The sequence below is a fragment of the Phoca vitulina genome, unplaced genomic scaffold (genome assembly GCF_004348235.1).
Source record: "Phoca vitulina isolate PV1807 unplaced genomic scaffold, GSC_HSeal_1.0 scaffold2, whole genome shotgun sequence".
Classification (NCBI taxonomy): Eukaryota; Metazoa; Chordata; class Mammalia; order Carnivora; family Phocidae; genus Phoca; species Phoca vitulina.
In genome coordinates this window covers 94,030,131-94,049,342 of record NW_022589705.1, presented here as the reverse complement: position 1 = coordinate 94,049,342, position 19,212 = coordinate 94,030,131, and the positions used below count along the sequence as shown (strand labels likewise).

The window sequence follows — 19,212 nt, the reverse complement described above, 5'->3', positions numbered from 1 at the left end:
CCCTCTCCCCGGGGCCAGCCCCGCGCCGGGACCCTCTCCCCGGGGCCAGCCCCACGTGAGGACCCCTCTCCCCGGGCCAGCCCCGCGCCGGGACCCCTCTCCCCGGGCCAGCCCCGCGCCGGGACCCTCTCCCCGGGGCCAGCAGTCTACAAAGAATCTTCGGTTCCCTGGGAATCGCGCTTTCTCAAGCAGAGTCAAATCTTAACAACAACGTTGGCTCTACTCACGAGGTATTAACTGCCTCTAGCTCTTGACCACCTCCTTCCAAAGGCCCCTCAGACGCCCACGGAAGGGGCACCCCAGCTGCACCCGGCCCACCCAAACCTGCGCGGGTCTAAGCTGCAGCAGCCCCCCGGGCTGGGAAAGGCTAGCGCGCACCTGGACGCACCCCAACAGTTGTCACACGAATGCTCTGAAAATGGCGTTTGCAAACATCAGGGCCGTAGGTAGGCACCCAATCACCCACCTCCACCTGAAACTCGTTGCTGACGTAGCGGCCGTTTAGCTCGGAGCAGACGAGCTTGAACTTGCGGTCGAGCAGGGACCTGCTGTGCCAGTTCCGATAGCGCAGGAGACGCAGCCCCTCCTCGTAGCTGGCCATGCTGTCCACACCTGCGGGGGGGTGAGAAGGCTGCCTGCTGGCCGGGGCCAAAGCCGGGGTCAAAGCCAGGGTCAGGGGAGGCCGGAGTCGGGCCCGGGGGCGGCTGGACCAAGTGGGCACATGTGTTGGCTTTCCAGTTGTGGGGAGAAGTGCGAGTGTGTGGGCACGTCTGCCCCCCTCTCGGGTGCCATCCCGAGCCTGACTTCTACCCCCTCGTAAGGACAGGAAGTAGGGCAATACCTGTACTTCCTGCCAGGAGAAGGCGAGCAGCCCATGCTGAGCCTCCAGGACTCGGACTCTCCCAGGGCTCAGAGAGGACAGGGGCAGGGCTGAGGCTCCCGCTCCGCCCCCAGCCTGGCCTTGGCCCACTCACCCGTGAAGACCATGCCCAGGTCGGAGGCGCTCACTGCAATGCCCTTCTGCTGCAGCCGGGCCGTGTCCACCTCCAGGCTCTCCTGGGCCGGGTTCAGCTCGTCCCCGTCCACCGTGACCTCACAGGTATCCAGGTCGTGCACGATCTCCTCAGACACCAGCGACTCTTGGACTGCAAAAACAGACCAAGCACCCATAGCAGAGGCCGGGGAGCCCAGGCAGGCCGGTCACGCTGGGTGGCCTGCTGGCTGTCCTCGAGCTCACAGAGCCCTTTCAAAGACCGATGACAGAGGGACAAGAGAGGCCCTTTGCAGAATCAGGGTGCCTTCTGTGTCTGGGAGGACTGGCCCCCATGCAGCCAGCGGGAGCAGCATCGTCTGCTGCCGTCGGCCCGGATCCGCTCAGCCTGCACAAGGGCAGCTCAGATCCGGACATCCCACTGGAAAAGGAGGAAAGGACTCTCCAGGTGGGCTTCCGAAGAGCACAATGAGCTCTTGACCATGGGTCAGATTCCAGGAGCAGACCCAAGAATAACATTAAAACATCCAAATCTCTCAAAATCTCAGGAAAAAAGAACGCAGGAAGTAGGTAGCAGCCGTGGGGTGTCAGCCGCCCGGGTTCAAGCCAAGGGGAGGCCGCTAGCCCGGCAGAGCTGTTACCTGTGGGGTCCTCATCCCCTTCCCCTTCAGGCTCCACTTCTCGCGTGATGGTGCTGATGATCCGAAGCTCAGGGAAAAGGAAAACCCCTTCTGGGCTTTCAAATTCGGAAGCCGCTCGAGCGAAATGGTGGACGCCACTGAGGCTGATCTTGGGCTCCTCGGGCTGCAGCACCATCACGTAGCCGTCCACCGGGGGCACGGAGATGCAGGCGGCCTCGTTGAAACACCTGCCGGCAAGCGATGGAGGGGGCAAGGGTCAGGGCTTTGAGAAGCGGTTCTGCAGGCTACACACGCAATGGCCCATGGATTCCCCAAGCCCCTGGGGGGACAGAGGTAGCGGCCGGGCCCAACACCCTTCACGGACACCGTCCATGCCCTCTGGTAACAAATGATGGCTGGGGTGTCTTAGAAACCTAAATATACACGTTTTCTTCTCAAGAGTTAAGAATCAGCACGTACTTGACCGTGCTGGTGATTCTGAGTCTTCGGATCCCCGGTGTGGGGAACTGCCTGGAGTTCAAGTAGGCAACGTGCTGCATGGCCTTATCCAGCTCCCCGATGTCGTCTCCCTCCAAGGTCAACGCCAACTGACTGGGGTTCGTATGGATCTGAAATCAGGCCAGAGGGGGAGAAAAAAAGGGTTCAAACTGCAAGAAGCTGAAACCACACACACTCTGGCAAAGAAAGAGGGTCAGCTGGGGATCGGTCTGAATTGGGGACCTGGGGAGGAAACCTCATGGAACTGCAGCGACGAGACCCTCTTGTTCAAGGGAAAACACCCAAGGCACAAATGTATCTGTGGTATAAGAAATGTGGGGGCGCCCGGCGGGCTCCGTCGGTGTAGTGCGTGACTCGACTGTGCAATTGTACAGATTACTTAAGAACGATAAAATCTTAAAAAGAAAGAAAAAAAGAAATATATATATATTTGGTCTCGATCCCCAGTTTCTGGCACAGAGACCCCCAAACCCTGGAAATTTCCTGAGTGATAGGAGCACCTTTTGTTACTCACAATAAGCCCCTCCAAGCACAGCAGCATCTGTGTTAACGAGCGGTTTCTGGGCGGCTGAGGCGGTCCAGGACGGAGCTGGCCACCACAGAGCCCATGTGGCTACAGGGCTGGCACGTTCAGCCCCAACCCTGACCTCTGGCCAATGATTTAACCAGCTGTGCGTACCTAACAGAAGCTCCGTAAACACCCCTGAAGGACAGGGTTTGGGAGCTTCCCGTGTGTGGTCTGTAAACACCCTTGAAGGACAGGGTTTGGGAGCTTCCCCTGTGTGGGAGGGTGGCGCTCCTGGGGCGGGGGGAGCTCCCTCCTCCTCCCCACTTCCTTGCCTTCTGCAACGTCTCCATCTGGTTGTTCCTGAGTTGTAGTCTTTATAATACACCAGCAGCAGTAAGCAAAGTGTTTTCTGCAGTTTTCTGAGTAGTTCAAGCAAATTACTGAAACCCAAAAGAGGGGGGAGAACGGGGGCCCCTAACTTTGTAGCCAAGCTGGACAGAAGTGTGGGTAACCCAAGGGCCCGGCACCTGCACACAGCATCTGCAGCGAGGGCAGTGTGGTGGCACCGCGCCCTCCTCTTCTGCAGGCTCTGTGCTAACTCCTGGGAGTCAGTGTCAGAAGTGAAGTGACTTGCAGGACACGTGGAGGTGCAGGTGTCTGGAGAGGTGGGGACTGGTTCCAGGGAACACCCCCCCCCCCCGCCACGTGTGGGGTCAGAGGTGTTGTGAGTAAACACATCAGTCCTTTGCCAGCAGCCTGCACGCCGGTGCTCGAGGAGGTCGGCAGGGCTATGCGAGGCAATGCCGAGGTTACCTCCACGCCTCTGCCGCTGTCTTCGGGGACCTGCAGGTCCAGCCCTTCTTTGCAGGTATAAAGACAGTCGATCACCTTCTTGTCAGCGAGTTTCCCGGAACGGACGGTCAGGCCGGCCAGGTTACCTCGGAAATACTGGGTCATGTGCAGCTCACCACCTTAGGGACACGGGGGGACAAAGCAGGCAGTTACGTGCACGGCCTGGGGCCTCCTGCTTCGCCTCACAATGCAGCGTTACCCGTGGTGACAGCTGGATGGAGGGACATGCGGGTTAGTTCGTACCAAATCCTGTTAGCCTTGCAATCTACATGGAAGCGCAATGGAGAAATTAAATTGTTTATGATCATGCACATGGCATGGAGAAAAGAGGTGGTGGGGGTCCCTCACCCGAAGCCCGGAAGCCAAGAGGTCCCATGAGTGTCCCCACGCAACCGGCCACTTCCTGGAAAGGGTGGCCTACGCTGCCCCCATCACCCTGTGCACTGGTGACATTTTCCAGTAGCGCCAGCCTCCTGGGTCACTGCCTTCTCGATCAGCTGGGTCACGCTCTGGGCTGCTTTTTCTGACTGAGCACACTCGGGGACACATACAAACTTGGGAACGAACCCACACCGACAGGACTAGGAAGATAAGAGGGACACTTACTCCCCCAGCCTGCACGTCAGAGGCCTTGCGTTGCTGCTACCTGGCTGAGTCCCATCGGGCCGGCCCCCACGACTGAGGATAGCTGGCAACTGATGGTGTTATAAGGAAAATGGAGACCCAGAAAGTGGCCCTTGATGGACTGTAGCCAAGAGCCCAAAGCAGGTGAAACAGAACTTATTCTCGCAATGACGAAGGAGACCCATGTCCACAGCATGTCTCGTTCCTGATAAGGACATTAGACACCATGAGCCATCACCAGGGACTGAAATTTCTAAGAAACATATGTCTAAAATTTAGTATCGGTCAGGATAGAGAATCTAGTAATGAGTCTCTTCCCGTCTCGTGGTTCAGCCACAGGGGAACCGGGAGGTGGCCTCCCTGATGTGACCTGTGAGATTTCAGCAGGGAGCCTCATGCAGTGGGATCAGGGTCAAATCTGATGGGGGGGGGGGGGAGTCCCATTAGTGCAGTGCATTGATGAGTCATTTGCCCTCACTTCAACTGGGATCAGATTGGGCAAAAAAAGGGTCAATCCCGTGAAGCAGTGGGGGGAGCATAATGCAAAGCAGCAGCTCAAATGGTTCTGGGACCAAAATGCAACTCGGGCATTTCATGCGAAATGTGGAATGAATTGATGTCTCGTCTTTAAATGAAACACAAGAGTGAACCGTAGGGAAAGATCCAGCAACCTGTTGAGGCCATAGGCACAGACTCGGTTTCATTGTCATTTTCAAATGCTGGATACTCTGTAGAAAAGCAAGACAAAGACAATAGAAAAGGACCAAGAGGTTAGGCTCTTCACATTGGAACTTGAAAATTAGTCTTGAAAAGCTACCGAATATAAAACACAAAGAGAAGAATTCTTGTCTGGGCCGCTTGGGGACACCTCCCCTCCCCCAAGCAAGCTCATACTCCATCACCTTTTCCAACCCCCTGCTCCCTGCCTCTCCGCATTCTTCTTTTATCTTTGCACACCTGCCTCGCCAAAACCCAGGCCCAATTCAAAATAGGACGAACAAAAGCACGTCCACTGAACTCCCATCTCTTCGGCCCGTGTTACTGGGTGGGGTATTCCAAAGAGGCCGCTCAGACCGACGGCAGAGACGTGCCAGATACAAATACAACCAAACCCTGGGCCCACAGCACTTCTCTCCCTAATAGGGAGGACACTTGTATAGACAAAATGGGACAGCACCAGTAAGCATCCAAAGCCTGGTATGTGTACGGTAAACATATAAAAGTATGTGTTTTTTGAGCTCCAAACAAGTTCACTTTGGTCTAGACTTTAACCCCTAAGTCACAGAGAAATGAAGGCATTTTTACCCACTTTTTATGAACAGAAAGGGAGAGTCTGGGGTTAAGGAACTCACCCAGAGAAACAGGTCATCAGTCATCGGTGGTGGGCCTGGGGCCTCTAACCACGGATCCCTCTTGGCCCTGGCCCGGTGTGCTGACAGTAACAGCAGGCCAGGGAGGCCCAGGCCCAGTGACTGAGCACAGACTCTCCACTTTCCAGACTGTGTCGTGGGAGCACCCCACAGCCCACGGCACAGGCCCCCATGCTTCCCGTGCTGCAGCAGCACGGGGATGCGCTGGGGACAGGCCTGGCGTAAGCGTCTGCGTTCCCATGATGCCTCCAGGTGCCTCCAGAACACCGTTAGGGATGACATTTCGGTCGATGGGCGGGAGGCTGCTGCTTACAGCATGGGTCCTCCACCATGATGTGTAAGGGAAGTGGTGTCAAATCTAAAGGGAGGAAGGAGATCTTTCCCCCGGGTAACTACATTTTATAAACCATGTGTTTGGGAGCTTAGGTGTGTTTTCCTGGCTGAGGATCTTGAGAGGCTGAGGTAGAAAGAGATGAAGCTGATGGCCAGTGGGTGACAGACGCTTTGGCCCAAACAGGCCCCGGAGGCAGCCCAGAACAGGGGCTTTACTTTGACCCAAGCAGCAAAGCTCTTGGGTTTCCATTCATATTTTTATTCTTATTTTAAAACAACGTGAATTATTGTTTAATTTGGGAAGCAACTCTGGACTGAAATGTTAAGACTTAGCAACTAAGGGGGTGCCTGGGTGGCTCAGTCGTTAAGCGTCTGCCTTCAGCTCAGGTCATGATCTCAGGGTCCTGGGATCGAGCCCCGCATCGGGATCCCTCCTCCGCGGGAAGCCTGCTTCTCCCTCTCCCACTCCCCCCGCTCATGCTCTATCTCTCAAATAAAATCTTAAAAAAACAACAACAACAACAAAAAAAAACAACTTAGCAACTAAAACAATTCCCACTTCCCTGTAATATGTTCCTCGTTCCTTGGCCTCAAGTTCCACTTTCTCATAGATGAACCATCCCCGAAATGAAATCTAGGAGTCAGCTAAAGAGATTCACTCTAAAATGCTGTCTTAACCTTTTTAATTTAAAAGGATCTGCAGGAAAATGATGAAATTCAAAGTCTCTGAAATTAAAGCAACGCTGTCATGGGAATTAGGCTATTTGGTAAATTTCTCGCCGACCTCAAGGTACGATGTTTCCACAGGGAGAAAGAAATACCAAGAGGTCTGTTCGGCAGGTACAGGCAGTCAGGGCAACCCCGTCGAGTGTGAGGATTCATGTGTGAGGCCATGAACCTCGAGGGGAGACTGACGGTCCCGCAAAGTCGGGCGGGAAAGATTACGTGCTTACTTCCACGGATTTCTGAAGGTTAGCTTTCCCTTCGGGTACGAATGTCGCTACAAAGCACAGCCCTGGCTGTCACCACTACTTTCTAGCATGTCGTGATGCTGCAAATACTACGAACCCTGTTACTACTTCCAGATTATGGCAGTTATTAAACTTGCTGCCAGAGCTTGTTCTCCATTTGTTAATAAAGCAGCACAGGTATTACCATTTCAAAACAGTCTTCTAGTACTTTGATAACTCTCTTTCAATTTAATTGGTTACCTTGGAAATCCTATGTATTTTGTTTCATAGATTAATATAAAATTATCCTGAGAAGGGGTGCCCATCAGATCACAGGCTCTCAATGCACCGGCTTCAGGGGTTCAAATCCTGATGCCAAGATTAACTAGCGGGGTAACCCTGGGCTCTGAGCCTATTTCTTCGGCTATAAAATGGGGCTAAAAACTGCTCTTTCCCCACACACTTACTGTTAAGGATTAGTGAGAAAACGCATATAAAGTAACCGGCACGCGGCCTGCCAGTCAGATAGTATGAATAAATGGTATTGTTGCTCTGGTGGTTGTCATATCCCATCCCTGGTCCTGCAGCAGAGACGTCCTGGGAGTCCCTTCAAGTACCGCTCCTGCTGGGTTAGCCCTCACTCAACGCTCTGGAAGAGTCCTCTCGGTCAAAGCACACTTACAGTTCTGTGCCTGATGGTCAGTTGCCGCCTCTATGTTTTCGTGAACTTTTCAATAACAGATTACTTTATAAAAACAATCCCTCAATTGCACTCTCCCTCCCAGGTTCCCAGAAGGGGCTGGTTGCTTCAGTCCTATAACACACCGTTAGTGAGCGCCCCAAAGTATGACGTCAGCAGTGTCCCTAGAAAGGCCATGCCCAGGAGAAGGGACAAAAAGATGAAGGACACGAGGGTGAGGGGTGAGACACTGAGATGAGCCTGATTCCACCGCTAAGGCCGAGAGGCAGGATTTACTTCCCGAGACTGGGGAGAGGGCGCCAATGACCCTTACCTTGCCAGCAGGCCCCAACCACGAGCTGAGTTTCGATCTTGGATGGATGAAGCGGGTAATCTTCGGTCACAGAGAAGGGCTCATGAGAAACTCCGTCCACGTAGAGAGTCACGCTTGGGAATTCCACATTGAGGACGTAGTGATGCCACTCCTCATCACAGACCTACGAGAGGCCAGTGGAAAAACCAGAGCACAAAATGTCTACCTTCCCTCTCATCCAGAAACAACGAAAGCCATACAACTGGATACGGAGAGCAAGTCACCCATAAGGAATAATGTCTTCTGAAAAAGGAAACGATTTTTTAAAAACCTAACGACAAAATACATCTCTCTCACTCACTCAACCACATCTCACCCCAAAGGGCCAAAGCAACACTATCCCCTCCAGGGCGTTCCAGACCAGAGGGCAGTGCTCACTCATCATGCAACAGGGCCTCAGAATACGCAACTGCCCAATTCTCTTCTGCCAATAGTCTGACACCAGGAGATTCTGGTATCGGCAGGCTGGACAGCCTGCCACTGAGCCGGCTTAGCCCGCCTACTGGCCATGCCTCCTTTTCTGGATCAAAATGAAAAACACCTCCCATCTCAAGATAAGGCATGCTGCAGCACATGTATCTTCTTTTTCAATTCAAAGGTGATGATCTAAGTAAACTGAGCATACAACTCAGAGGGCATGATAAATTAAACCACGTTCCTTCCCCATCGTGAACAAGCATCTCTCTCGCGGCCGAGGGAAAGCACTGGTCGGCAGCGCTCTCAGTCCGGCAAGGCCCCTTCAGTCTGGCACTCCCTCATCTTTGGCTTCAGAGGAAGAGGCAGGCACTCAAGAACAGAGATAGGCAGAGAAAGAGACGGAGTGGGATAAAGAAGTTTTTAAAAAGGTATTTCTAAATAAGCTTGCCTAATTTCTAAAAAACTGAACCGATGAGAACTTCAACAGACCAGAAACAACACAATAAATGAAGAAATTACCAAAGAATACCCCCCAGAAAAAAGCGACTGCTCCTGATGAGTTTATTACAGAAAAAATTCAAACCTCTAACACCGTGCACACGTCTATTTCATATGCATAACAGATCAGTACATATACTGATTACATGAAACATTTTTAAATGAAGGAATTGCACAGCAATTCACTTTTGAGGCAGGTAATATCTTAATTTCAGCCTGTCTGTATTTAAAACAAGTTCTGTAGTATTAGCTCCTTCCGAAAGCAATTTCTATTGTCCCCCTAGTTTCTGGAGCATCAGCAGAATGACACTGTAATGGAAAATCCATTTGACTCTAGTCAAAAGTCCATGAGAGTATTCTGGGAAGACAGGGCTAGAATTGGCATAATTTCCGGATTTCCCTGAAAACTGGGTGAGCAGAATAGCAAAGCCCAAAGCCACAGACAACACCCATGATACTCCTTAGTCCAGTGCCCGGGTGCACCCTGAGATGCGCATAGGTGGAGAAAAGCAACGGGGCTCCAGGTCCGGGGGATATCAGAGGACGGTGTGACCGTATTTACTTGTTGAGATGCTTTATGACAACAGAAGGGGGAGGCAGAGCCCAGAAACTAGGAAAAAGGTCATGCTACCCAACTCCCCCCCCCTTTGAAAGTACAGGAAAAGGAATTTTCTAAGAAAAATGAGGAGGGGAGAAAGCTCAATCCCATATGAACTTTTTAAGAGAAAGAAAGAGAACTGCTGGAATAATATCCCTCCAGACCCCCTTTCAAGACACGCCGGCAACAAACATGAAAATGATCATGTACACACTAGAAACGTCAGGAAAGTGACACAAAACACGAAAGAACATAGCTCCTGGGGGCGCCTGGGTGGCTCAGTCATTAAGCGTCTGCCTTCGGTTCAGGTTATGATCCCAGGGTCCTGGGACCAAGCCCCGCATCGGGCTCCCTGCTCGGCGGGAGGCCTGCTTCTCCCTCTCCCACTCCCCCTGCTTGTGTTCCCTCTCTCGCTGTGTCTCTCTCTGTCAAATAAGTAAATAAAATCTTTAAAGAAAAAAAAAAAAGAACGTAGCTCCTGACTACAGCAACTCTGACAAGAGCTGACAAAACAGGAATGACTCGGATAGAAAGTGCCAGATACAGAAAACAGGTAAGGAATACCAACCAAAGGCGAAGGGTCCCCAGGGAAGAAAAGCAAAATGATGAGGGGGGCGTGCTAAGAACTGTTCACAACAACATCAAAAACTTGCCTGAAATACCAAACGGCTTCAACTATATACTAAAAAAGGGCATACCACATATCTGGGAAAACAGACCCAAAACAATCACGATGTAGGCATAAAATTAACTGGCTTTAAAAAAGAAAAGAATCCTTTGGTCACCCAAACGAAAGACCAAGTGTTTTACAAGGGAAAGAAGACCGGATGGCCATCAGACAACCAGCAGCATCTTATGTCGGAAGACAACAGACAGAGAGATCTTCTGTTCTTGTAAATCCTAAATGGGAGCCAGAGATTTTATATCCAGCCAAACTGACCTTCCGTGTAAAGGCCACAGACACACTATGAAACATGGAGGAACTCAGGCTGTTCCCACGAATCCCTCCTGAGGACACATGCCCCACAACACAGATGATGGAGACAGAGTGAGCACGAATGGCTCCTTACATCACAGAAACAGAAACAACCAGACACAGAGCCTAAAGGGACCAGGAACATGCAAACCCGAGCCCGATCAAGCCTCAAGGCCACATTACTGATTTACAGGCTGTAAGGAAGAGAACCGAATATATGGCCCCACAGGGATGCAACCAGCCAAATCTACACTATGGGAAACTCTGTGGGACAAACGGCCTGATTTTGTCATCAAATAAATTACAGGAGAGAAGAGAAAAATCTACAGATTATAAAATAAACTCAACCAGTCACCATGTACGGCCCCTTATTTGGATCCTGATTCAAACAGATTATAAACGTAGAAATATTTATGAGACAGGGGCCTGGGTGGTTCAGTCAGTTGGACGTCTGCCTTCAGCTCAGGGTGTGATCTCAGGGTCCTGGGGTGGAGCCCCGCGTCAGGCTCCCTGCTCGACGGGGAGTGTGCTTCTCCTTTTCCCTCTACTCCTCCCCCCAACTCATGCTCTGTCTCTCAAATAAATTAAAAAAAAAAGAATTTATGAGACAATCTGAAACTTGAGCACTGGCTAGATATCTGACGATATTAAGGAATTGTTAATTTTTTTGAGAGTGAGAGAGAGCGTGCACATGCGCACAAGCAGAGGGAGAGAATCTCAAGCAGACTCCCTGCTGAGCGTGGAGGCTGATGCGGGGCTCGATCTCATGACCCTGAGATCATGACCTGACTTGAAATCAAGAGTTGGATGCTTACCTGATTGAGCCACCCAGGCACCCTGTTAATTTTTTTAAGACGTGAAAAAGTATTATGATTATGTTTATCTTTTAGAGACACATATTGCATCATCTCCACAGAGAACGAAACGCCACATCTGGGATTTACCTCGAGGAGCTAACGACAATCATTGATGATGAAACCTGATTGGCCGAGTGTTAACTGTTGAAGCTAGATGTGGGGTTGTTCTTTACACTAATCTGTCTGCTTTTACGTATCTCTGAAATTTCCCATGGTGAGGTTTTTTTTTTTAAATGTTATCAGAAGAAACTAAACACATAAATATAGACTATGGTTATTATAAAAGAACTGCACCTATGAACTCTACGTACACTGCAAAAAGCTTTCTCTGGACTGTACCTTTCTTTAGTTTCTTGAAAAACTGTATGTATAAAAGTTTCTGAGACCGAGTCTATGTAAATGAAAATGACACAGTAAGATATGGATGCTACCAGCTGGACAATCACTTTGTCTTCGCACTACCACACACGGTCTTCCTCTCCCGTTTATGCTCGCACACACCCCTCTATCCCGTACGTGTCGTGGACGATGCTGTGTGCCGGCAACTACGGGAGCATATTTGTCAGCCCTGGCCCACCAACTCCACGAGACAGAACTAAGCTCAGGCCACAGGTTTCCATCTTGACCCAACCAGAAATCAAGAGGAGAAATGATCCGCTGTGATTTTAATGGAGGGGCCTCAATTCACAGCGTCCCCTTGTTTCCTGTAACACATTGGTTTTTCTCACGTGATACCTGCTTTTTATCACAGAAACTATTGGGAAGGTGGCTTTGCAGAGACAGGCTATCATCAAAACGGATATAACGTGACCTCATGTCGAAACTGTGAACTGCCTCCTGCTAGTAGCTTGTGTGGGTTCTGAAAGATGTCGAGATTGCTGGCTCCGTGACAATTTAAAATATCCCGTGGCACCCCCAAATTTGCAGAGGCCCCCAGGGGAGCCAAGGCTTTAAGTAATGAATAACCAATACAAGGACCTCAAGCCCAATTTTTAAGCAAGCGCTGCTTATTTCAATAAATTACAACACAGTATTTTTAATATAAAGCCTATAATTTCTTTATATTAATACTGGATATATAAAATACACACTTCTGAAATGAAAAACTAAGGCTTTCAGTGGAAAGGAGTTCAAAGGATTTAATTTGCTATCCTATCACCCACAGGTAATATAATAAATATAATAAAGTTTTTCTGAAGTGTCATCAGAAGAAACTAAACATGGTTACTGTGCCTAAAATGTCTACGTAGGTTGCAAAAAGTTTTTTATATTTTTATATTTATTCATAAATATAAATATACGGTGCCCATAAACTGCCCATAAGTAGCTGGTCCTGTGTAAAGTTGGAGCACCTAGTTAGAGTCTCTGAAAGATCAGAATCAGAATCAGCGAGTTTTCCGGGCACGTACCTGATTCAACTTCCAGTGGAATTCTGCAGGTTTGTATTTCTTCTCTTCCAAAGGATCCTGGCGGAGGAGGAAAATAAGCCGGCAGCCGTGGACATAGAGTGAATAATGGTGTCGGTTCATGTCTGCAGAAAGAAATCCTACTGGTAAACTGCCAACTTAAGACCCAAAGGAGAAGTAAAGGCCATCTCCTTAATGGATTCTGAAGACACGGTTTTATCAGCATAAGTGACCTCTCCAGTTGGGCCACGGCAGAATTTAGAAACAAACACACTTGGGTTTCACTGCGATGTGGGGCCCAACTCACTGAGTAAAACTAACAACCAAATACCAGTGCAGTATCCTGAGGACAGAGCGCCCTGGCCCAGAGCACAGAACGCTGTGTGTCGCCAACCAGCCTGTGGGAGACTCTGGGGGAAGTCAGGAGCCCCACCTCCAGCAACCACTGCGGGGGCCACTCAAGTACGACGGGCACCAGGACGGCAAATTGACCTACCGGTTTTGTCCGAACTACAGAGAATCGTCTCCTTCTTCCTGCCAAAAGGCCCGTGCCTCATCCACACAGAAATGGTAAAAGGCTCTTTCGGGTTGACCGAGACAACGCCATCTGGGATCCTCACTGCTTGTGTGCCATTGAACTCGAAGACCTGGTCACTGTCGTGGCCATTGTCAGTGGGGAGGCCCACAGTCCAGTTCAAGGACCCGCTCGGGGAAGGGAGCAGCTCAGCAGTGCCAGACGCAGCACCTAGGCCAACGCAGTAACGTTTAACACACCTTATGTGACGGGCTTAAAAGGCATAGTTTCAAAGCCACACTAAGGCGACATCCTTATCTTATACAATCGGCTAGTCCCAGTTTACATTCCCTCAAAAATAACGGTTTTGATAAAAAAAAAAATCATAAATAGTAACTGTGAATATTTTGAAAAAAGGAAAAAAGGAAGAAAGCCTTACTTGCAATCCCACCCAAATATATCCACTATTAACATCTGCATATAAACACTTCCAGTCTTTTCTTTATGAGTATATACATATTATAAAAATGGGAGTCTGGTAACGTACATACATACATGCACCCCCATTAATATTCTTCTACAGCATAATTTTACATGTCTGAAAGGCATTTCATTGCACAGATATGCTGTGATTTAATTAGGTCTCCCTAGTGAACACTGAGGTTGTCCCCACTTTTTTCTATGACAAACCTTGCCTTTACGAGGACCTCTGTGTGACTCCATCATTATTCCCTTAGCATAAAGTCCTACAGATGGAATCAGTAAGCCAAAGAACATGAAAAAAATTTTCCAAATGTCGTTATACACTGCCAAGCTCAATTTTCTTTTAAATGTGTCCACAGAAGAAGGCTGCGCTCCCCCAGTCACCTGGTCCTTCCCTGTTCCTCGGAGCCACGTGACCTAACATAAAACCTCAGTCAGATGTGAGCGCCTGCCACTTCCTAAAAATGTGAACCTACCCTCCTCCAGTCACAGTTCATTCCTCAGTAAAAATGAGGTCAACACCACCTCCTTGTAGGCCTGATGGGCACACATGGAAATTCAGGGCATGCAGTAGGCACTCACATATGAAATTCTTCCATTCTTCCTGACTTTAAACTGTTCTGAGAAAATATTCATTTAATACCTTAAAAAATCATGGCACTGGAGAGAGAAAATGAGTTTTAAACATTATACTTAAATATGTATGGGGTGCCTGGGTGGCTCAGTCAGTTAAGCGTCTGCCTTCAGCTCAGGTCATGATCCTGGGGTCCTGGGATCGAGCCCTGCCATCGGGCTCCCTGTTCATCAGGGAGCCTGCTTCTCTGTCTCCCTCTGCCCCTACCCACACATAGTTTAAAACAGAATATGTCCCAGTCCTCTTAACTATATATATAAGTACATGAATATTTGGACTCAGAGTCATGCAATACCACAGTATATTCATCATAGGGATAAGCTAGCAGAGAATATACTTTTTTGTTTTTGCTTATTCCAGTTTTGTAAGAAATCCTCAATCTGCTGGCTGTGATCAGGCTGGTGGAAAGACAGGTAAGCATGGGTGAGCACCTGCCGCACAGCGGACACTGAGTAGCTCTTGAAGCACAAAATACCCTCAGATCACGAAGAGCTCATTCAAGTTATGGGTATCTTGTCACTGGTGAAATGAAACATTTTTCCTCAGCAGTTTCCACGCCAGGCATCCACACCTCACCTCTACCTCATTTAGATAAGCCAGAAAAATGTCCACAACTGATGGTGAAGACAGAGCTCGAGGCTTTGATCAGATTTGTAACCACTGGTCTCCTGACTTCACGTAATGTTTGTGGTAAAAAGAATCTGCTGAGACTCGAAATTAGATGGGAGTATTCTTAGTTTTGATTTTCTATCTCATGTTTGCCATAAGCTATTGCATTACCTATGTTTTTTTCTTCAGTCCTGAGATAAACATCTCATTTCATTTCAAACTCACTCCACTTACATAATCCCTCTTTTGAGGATTCCCTAGGTTAGAGAAATACTTTCTTCCAATCACTAGTTCTTAAAATGCACATGCACGTAACATTTTGAACAGACTGTTAGGGGTTTATGAACCTCCTAAAGCCCAAAGTATGAAAATTAGCCAGGAAGGCAGTAATGGCCACTTCAGATGAAGAGTCCAAGTCTGTTTCAATGTCTGATTCTAACCAGCAACACATGCACACATTGCCTTCCATTTGAGAGGGGGTCTCTCGCCTTCCCTGAAGACCACCGGGCCCCCTTACCACACAGTTGGTGAAGGGACTTCTCAGAATAGGTGTCCCGGTCACAGCCTTTCCCGATGTGGCCGGTCTCTAGCTCCACCGTCGCCTGCACCGAGGCCACGGATTCATCACATGTCTCCAGGTGGACATTGGGGAAGAGGGCCAAGGTGCCCGTGCCAGGCTCATACTCGATCCTATTGTTCCATCCTGGGTCGGTCCACAAACCCGGGTGGGGAGAAAGGAGGAAAACTCACACTTTAGTTTTCTCTGGTAGATGGCGTTTTAAGAATAGGTGCGAGAGCAGAAAGGAGAACGAAGCTCACCTTGCCAGCCCGGGGTGCAGGTGGGCTTGACGCTGACCTTCACCAAGACATCTTCTGCTGCTCTCCGCTTCCCGCAGTCATAGGCGGTGACCGTCAGCTTGTACTGGTGCTCCTTCCCATAGTTTAGCTTCTCTGTGTTTTTTATATAACCTTCCAGAGGGGCAGAACAACAGTGAGAACGCAGAGCCGGACTGAGACATCAAGTTCACGAGCTTCAAGCGTCATAAACACTGATGGCGAAATAAGACCTCGGCTGGAGATAATTAACACTCGGTCTGGCTGTCCCGAGCTTGAACACACACTAAGTCCACCTTTAAGGACTGTTCCAACAGAAGGAACAAGACTAGACAATTCAACCTTCATTTATTCTTATGGTCTTTCTTTTTTGGTTTTATGTATTTGTTTTAAGATTAAGTAGTTCACATGTAAGAGGACAAAGAAGACAAAATAATTCAAGTAATTCAAATACGAAATACAAGATCAAGCTGCACTAAGTATTTCTTATTAAAAGATTTACTTTGTGTATGTGTGTGTGTGTGTGTGTGTGTGTGTGTGTGTGTGTCAGAGAGACAGAGATTTCCTACCCCCACCCACCAGAACAGGAGCCTGCTTTTTAATCTGAGTGCAGATGTCTGCAAAGAGTCTGCAATGTCCGTGATTTCCTTAGAAGATTCTGGACTGTGCATCAACCACAGAGACACTGTGTCACCATCAAGAAGCCATAACCTAATAAAGAAGCGGAGTTTAGCATGAGTTCGTTCAGCTCAGTGACGAAGGACGGGAGGATCTGGCAGGAAGGCATAAACCTTCACGTTCCAGATGAGGCAGAAGATCCAAATCTAACAACGGAAAACAGACCAACCAAAGGTCAGTCTTTTCGGGTGCACACTGATGGAAAGGTGAGAAGGTACGGATTAAAAACATGTTAAGTGGGGGATTTTTTAGACCTTGGTGGGAGAGGAAAAAGAAGGGCGCAACTTCAGGTGCCAGGAGCAAGGCTTTCAGGAGACAGGATAAAAAAATGTGAAACACACACACACACACCCCATCAGGGCTCTCTGCTATGGACTGAAGGCTTGTGTTCCCCCAAATCCCTACGCTTAAGTCCTAACACCCAATGTGATGTTGTTACAAGGAGGTCCTTCTTGGGGAGGAACTTAGGTTTAGGTGAGGTCGTGAGGGTGGGCCCCACACTGGGATCCCAGAGGGCTCTCTCTCTCCCCACCACGTGAGGAAGCAGCAGGAAGACCTCCTGTGAACCAGGCCTCAGGCCTCATGAGACACCGAATCTGCCAGCACCTCGATCCTGGTCTCCCAGCCTCCAGAACCATGCGAAGTTAAGCGTCTTGTGGTACTTTGTTACAGCTGCCTGAAGGGACGGACGAAGATGGTCTCGAATCTGAATCTCGCCCGTGTGCAGACCTGTCCACGGACCGTCGCCCTGGTAATGAAGGCTTGCTCCTCTGACTTACCGTCTTTGTCGATGGCGAATGGCACATCTGGAGTGACGATTTCATAGCTGCAAATCTGGCTGAACTGAGGGGAGCAATCTGCGTCCACGGCCTCCACCCGCAAGATGCTGTCATACTGTTTGCCCTCGATGACGGTTGCCTTGTAGGACTTCTCCTTGAACACCGGTGCGTATTCGTTCACATCGTTCACCTGAATATGGACAGTTGCCCTGAAAGAAAAAGAAAAAAAGCTATGTGTTCGGTTTGTTTTTTTTTCCCTAGAGCATAGCAATTCTGCCCTGGTTTTAAATTTCTTTTTGCTACTATCTTGTTTCATGAAGATCAAATGATGGAGATCAAAATTAAACAAGTCATTGTTTTTACTTTAGCGTGGAGACGACTTTAGAAAGTTAAAATAGGAATTTGAGTTGATTCTTCCAGGTCCTAAGAGTAAGGCGGCTGGTTTAAAAAAAAAAAAAAAGGGGGGCGCCTGGGTGGCTCAGTCGTTAAGCATCTGCCTTCGGCTCAGGTCATGATCTCAGGGTCCTGGGATTGAGCCCCAAATCCAGCTCCCTGCTCAGCAGAGAGCCTGCTTCTCCCTCTCCCTCTGCTGCTCCCCCTGCTTGTGCTTGTTCTCTGTGTCTCTCTCTGCCAAATAAATAAATAATCTTAAAAAAAAATTTTTTTTAATTAAAAAAGTTAAAAAAAAAGAAAAAAGGGGCAGTAGTATAAAACAAGAGAGACTTGGGGTTTTCTTGACAGTATGGGACAGGGCATGCAGAAGGGGGATAAACTAGGTAAGACAAAATTAGAGCCCAAGGAAGAAGCGGTAAGACATAGAAGATGGGAAACATGGACGGGGAGTCTGACTAGGAGCATGGAAACAAGTTCTGTCCCACTTCTAAGGAACCGAGACCACTAGCAACCCATTGTTACCCATCCCCCACTACTGATCCAACCAACGAAGGACCTCAACATGACCTCAACGTTCCCCTCCTAGCAGACCCCTTGCTGCCACGTTCCACCTCCCCAGCTTGGGCAAGAGGCAACAAAGGTGCCATCAGACGCGGCTGCAAAGAGAGGAAACAGTCAGTCTCAAGGGCTATTGATCAGGGCATGTTTCTGACTCAGACAAGATCTCTGACTGAAATAATGCCTTTTTCAAGGACAACAGTAATGTCACACCATGCGAGAGGGATGAGGAGAGATTCACTGGCTCTCAGCACCCGAGTGTTCGTCAAGACCCTCCACACCCAAGGTGGAGCATCCTCCTGACCCAGCACAGTGGGTCACCTGCTATCGTCCCGAGTGCCCCTCTCCCCTTAGCCCAGGCGCTAAGTAAAAACTGAGACTCAACAAAACGAAATTTGCCTAATGCCGAAGGGATGGCAAGTGGTGGAGAAAACACTGGATTCTGGGGCGCCTGGGTGGCTGAGTCGGTTAAGCGTCTGCCTTCGGCTCCGGTCATGATCCCAGAGTCCTGGGATCGAGCCCCGCGTCGGGCTCCCTGCTCTGCGGGGAGTCTGCTTCTCCCTCTGCCTCTGCCTGCAGCTCCCCCTGCTTGTGCTCTCTCTCTCTGTCAAATAAATAAATAAAATCTTAAAAAAAAAAAAAAAGTATATGCTGCTGGATTAAGCGTTAAAAAAAAAGAAAGAAAGAAAGTAAAGACTGGATTCTATCTAAATCTAGGTCTTGTCCAGAGTCCCGTCAGTTACACCAGTAGTTCTCAGCCGGCAGGAAGGACAGGGACACAGCCAGGAGGGGGACACAGCCAGGAGGGGGACGCAGCACTCAGCCTGCTCCCACCAGCAGGAAGGAATTCTACACCCTTAGAATTCACAGAAAAGGAGCGACTGGGTGGCTCAGTCGTTAAGCATCTGCCTTCGGCCAGGGTCCTGGGATAGAGCCCCGCATCGGGCTCCCTGCTTGGCAGGAAGTCTGCTTCTCCCTCTGCCACTCCCCCTGCTAGTTCCCTCTCTCACTTATATGTTCCTCTCTGTCAAATAAATAATAAAATAAAATCTTAAAAAAAAAAAAAAAAGAATTCACAGAAAAAAGAAACCTAACAACAAAATACCTCCCTCGGGAAAAAGTGGGCTTTTCCAATTTTCCGCATAGGGCCTTAGTGTCT

At 49.2% G+C, this 19,212-nt stretch overlaps 1 protein-coding gene across 3 annotated transcripts in view; it reads right to left on the bottom strand.

Moving 5' to 3' along the window:
• Positions 1-19,212, bottom strand: part of CLSTN1 (calsyntenin 1) — a 76,419-nt gene that overhangs the window by 3,647 nt on the left and 53,560 nt on the right. For all 3 annotated transcript variants that reach the window (XM_032394091.1, XM_032394083.1, XM_032394072.1), the window contains 12 exons: positions 17,103-17,311; positions 15,631-15,780; positions 15,329-15,514; positions 13,068-13,316; positions 12,575-12,696; positions 7,781-7,943; positions 4,786-4,842; positions 3,452-3,609; positions 2,092-2,240; positions 1,633-1,859; positions 975-1,145; positions 467-612 (listed from right to left, as the gene is read on the bottom strand). In XM_032394091.1, the coding sequence (XP_032249982.1) occupies positions 467-612; positions 975-1,145; positions 1,633-1,859; positions 2,092-2,240; positions 3,452-3,609; positions 4,786-4,842; positions 7,781-7,943; positions 12,575-12,696; positions 13,068-13,316; positions 15,329-15,514; positions 15,631-15,780; positions 17,103-17,311 (1,987 nt within the window). The remainder of the gene's footprint in view (positions 1-466; positions 613-974; positions 1,146-1,632; positions 1,860-2,091; positions 2,241-3,451; positions 3,610-4,785; positions 4,843-7,780; positions 7,944-12,574; positions 12,697-13,067; positions 13,317-15,328; positions 15,515-15,630; positions 15,781-17,102; positions 17,312-19,212) is intronic.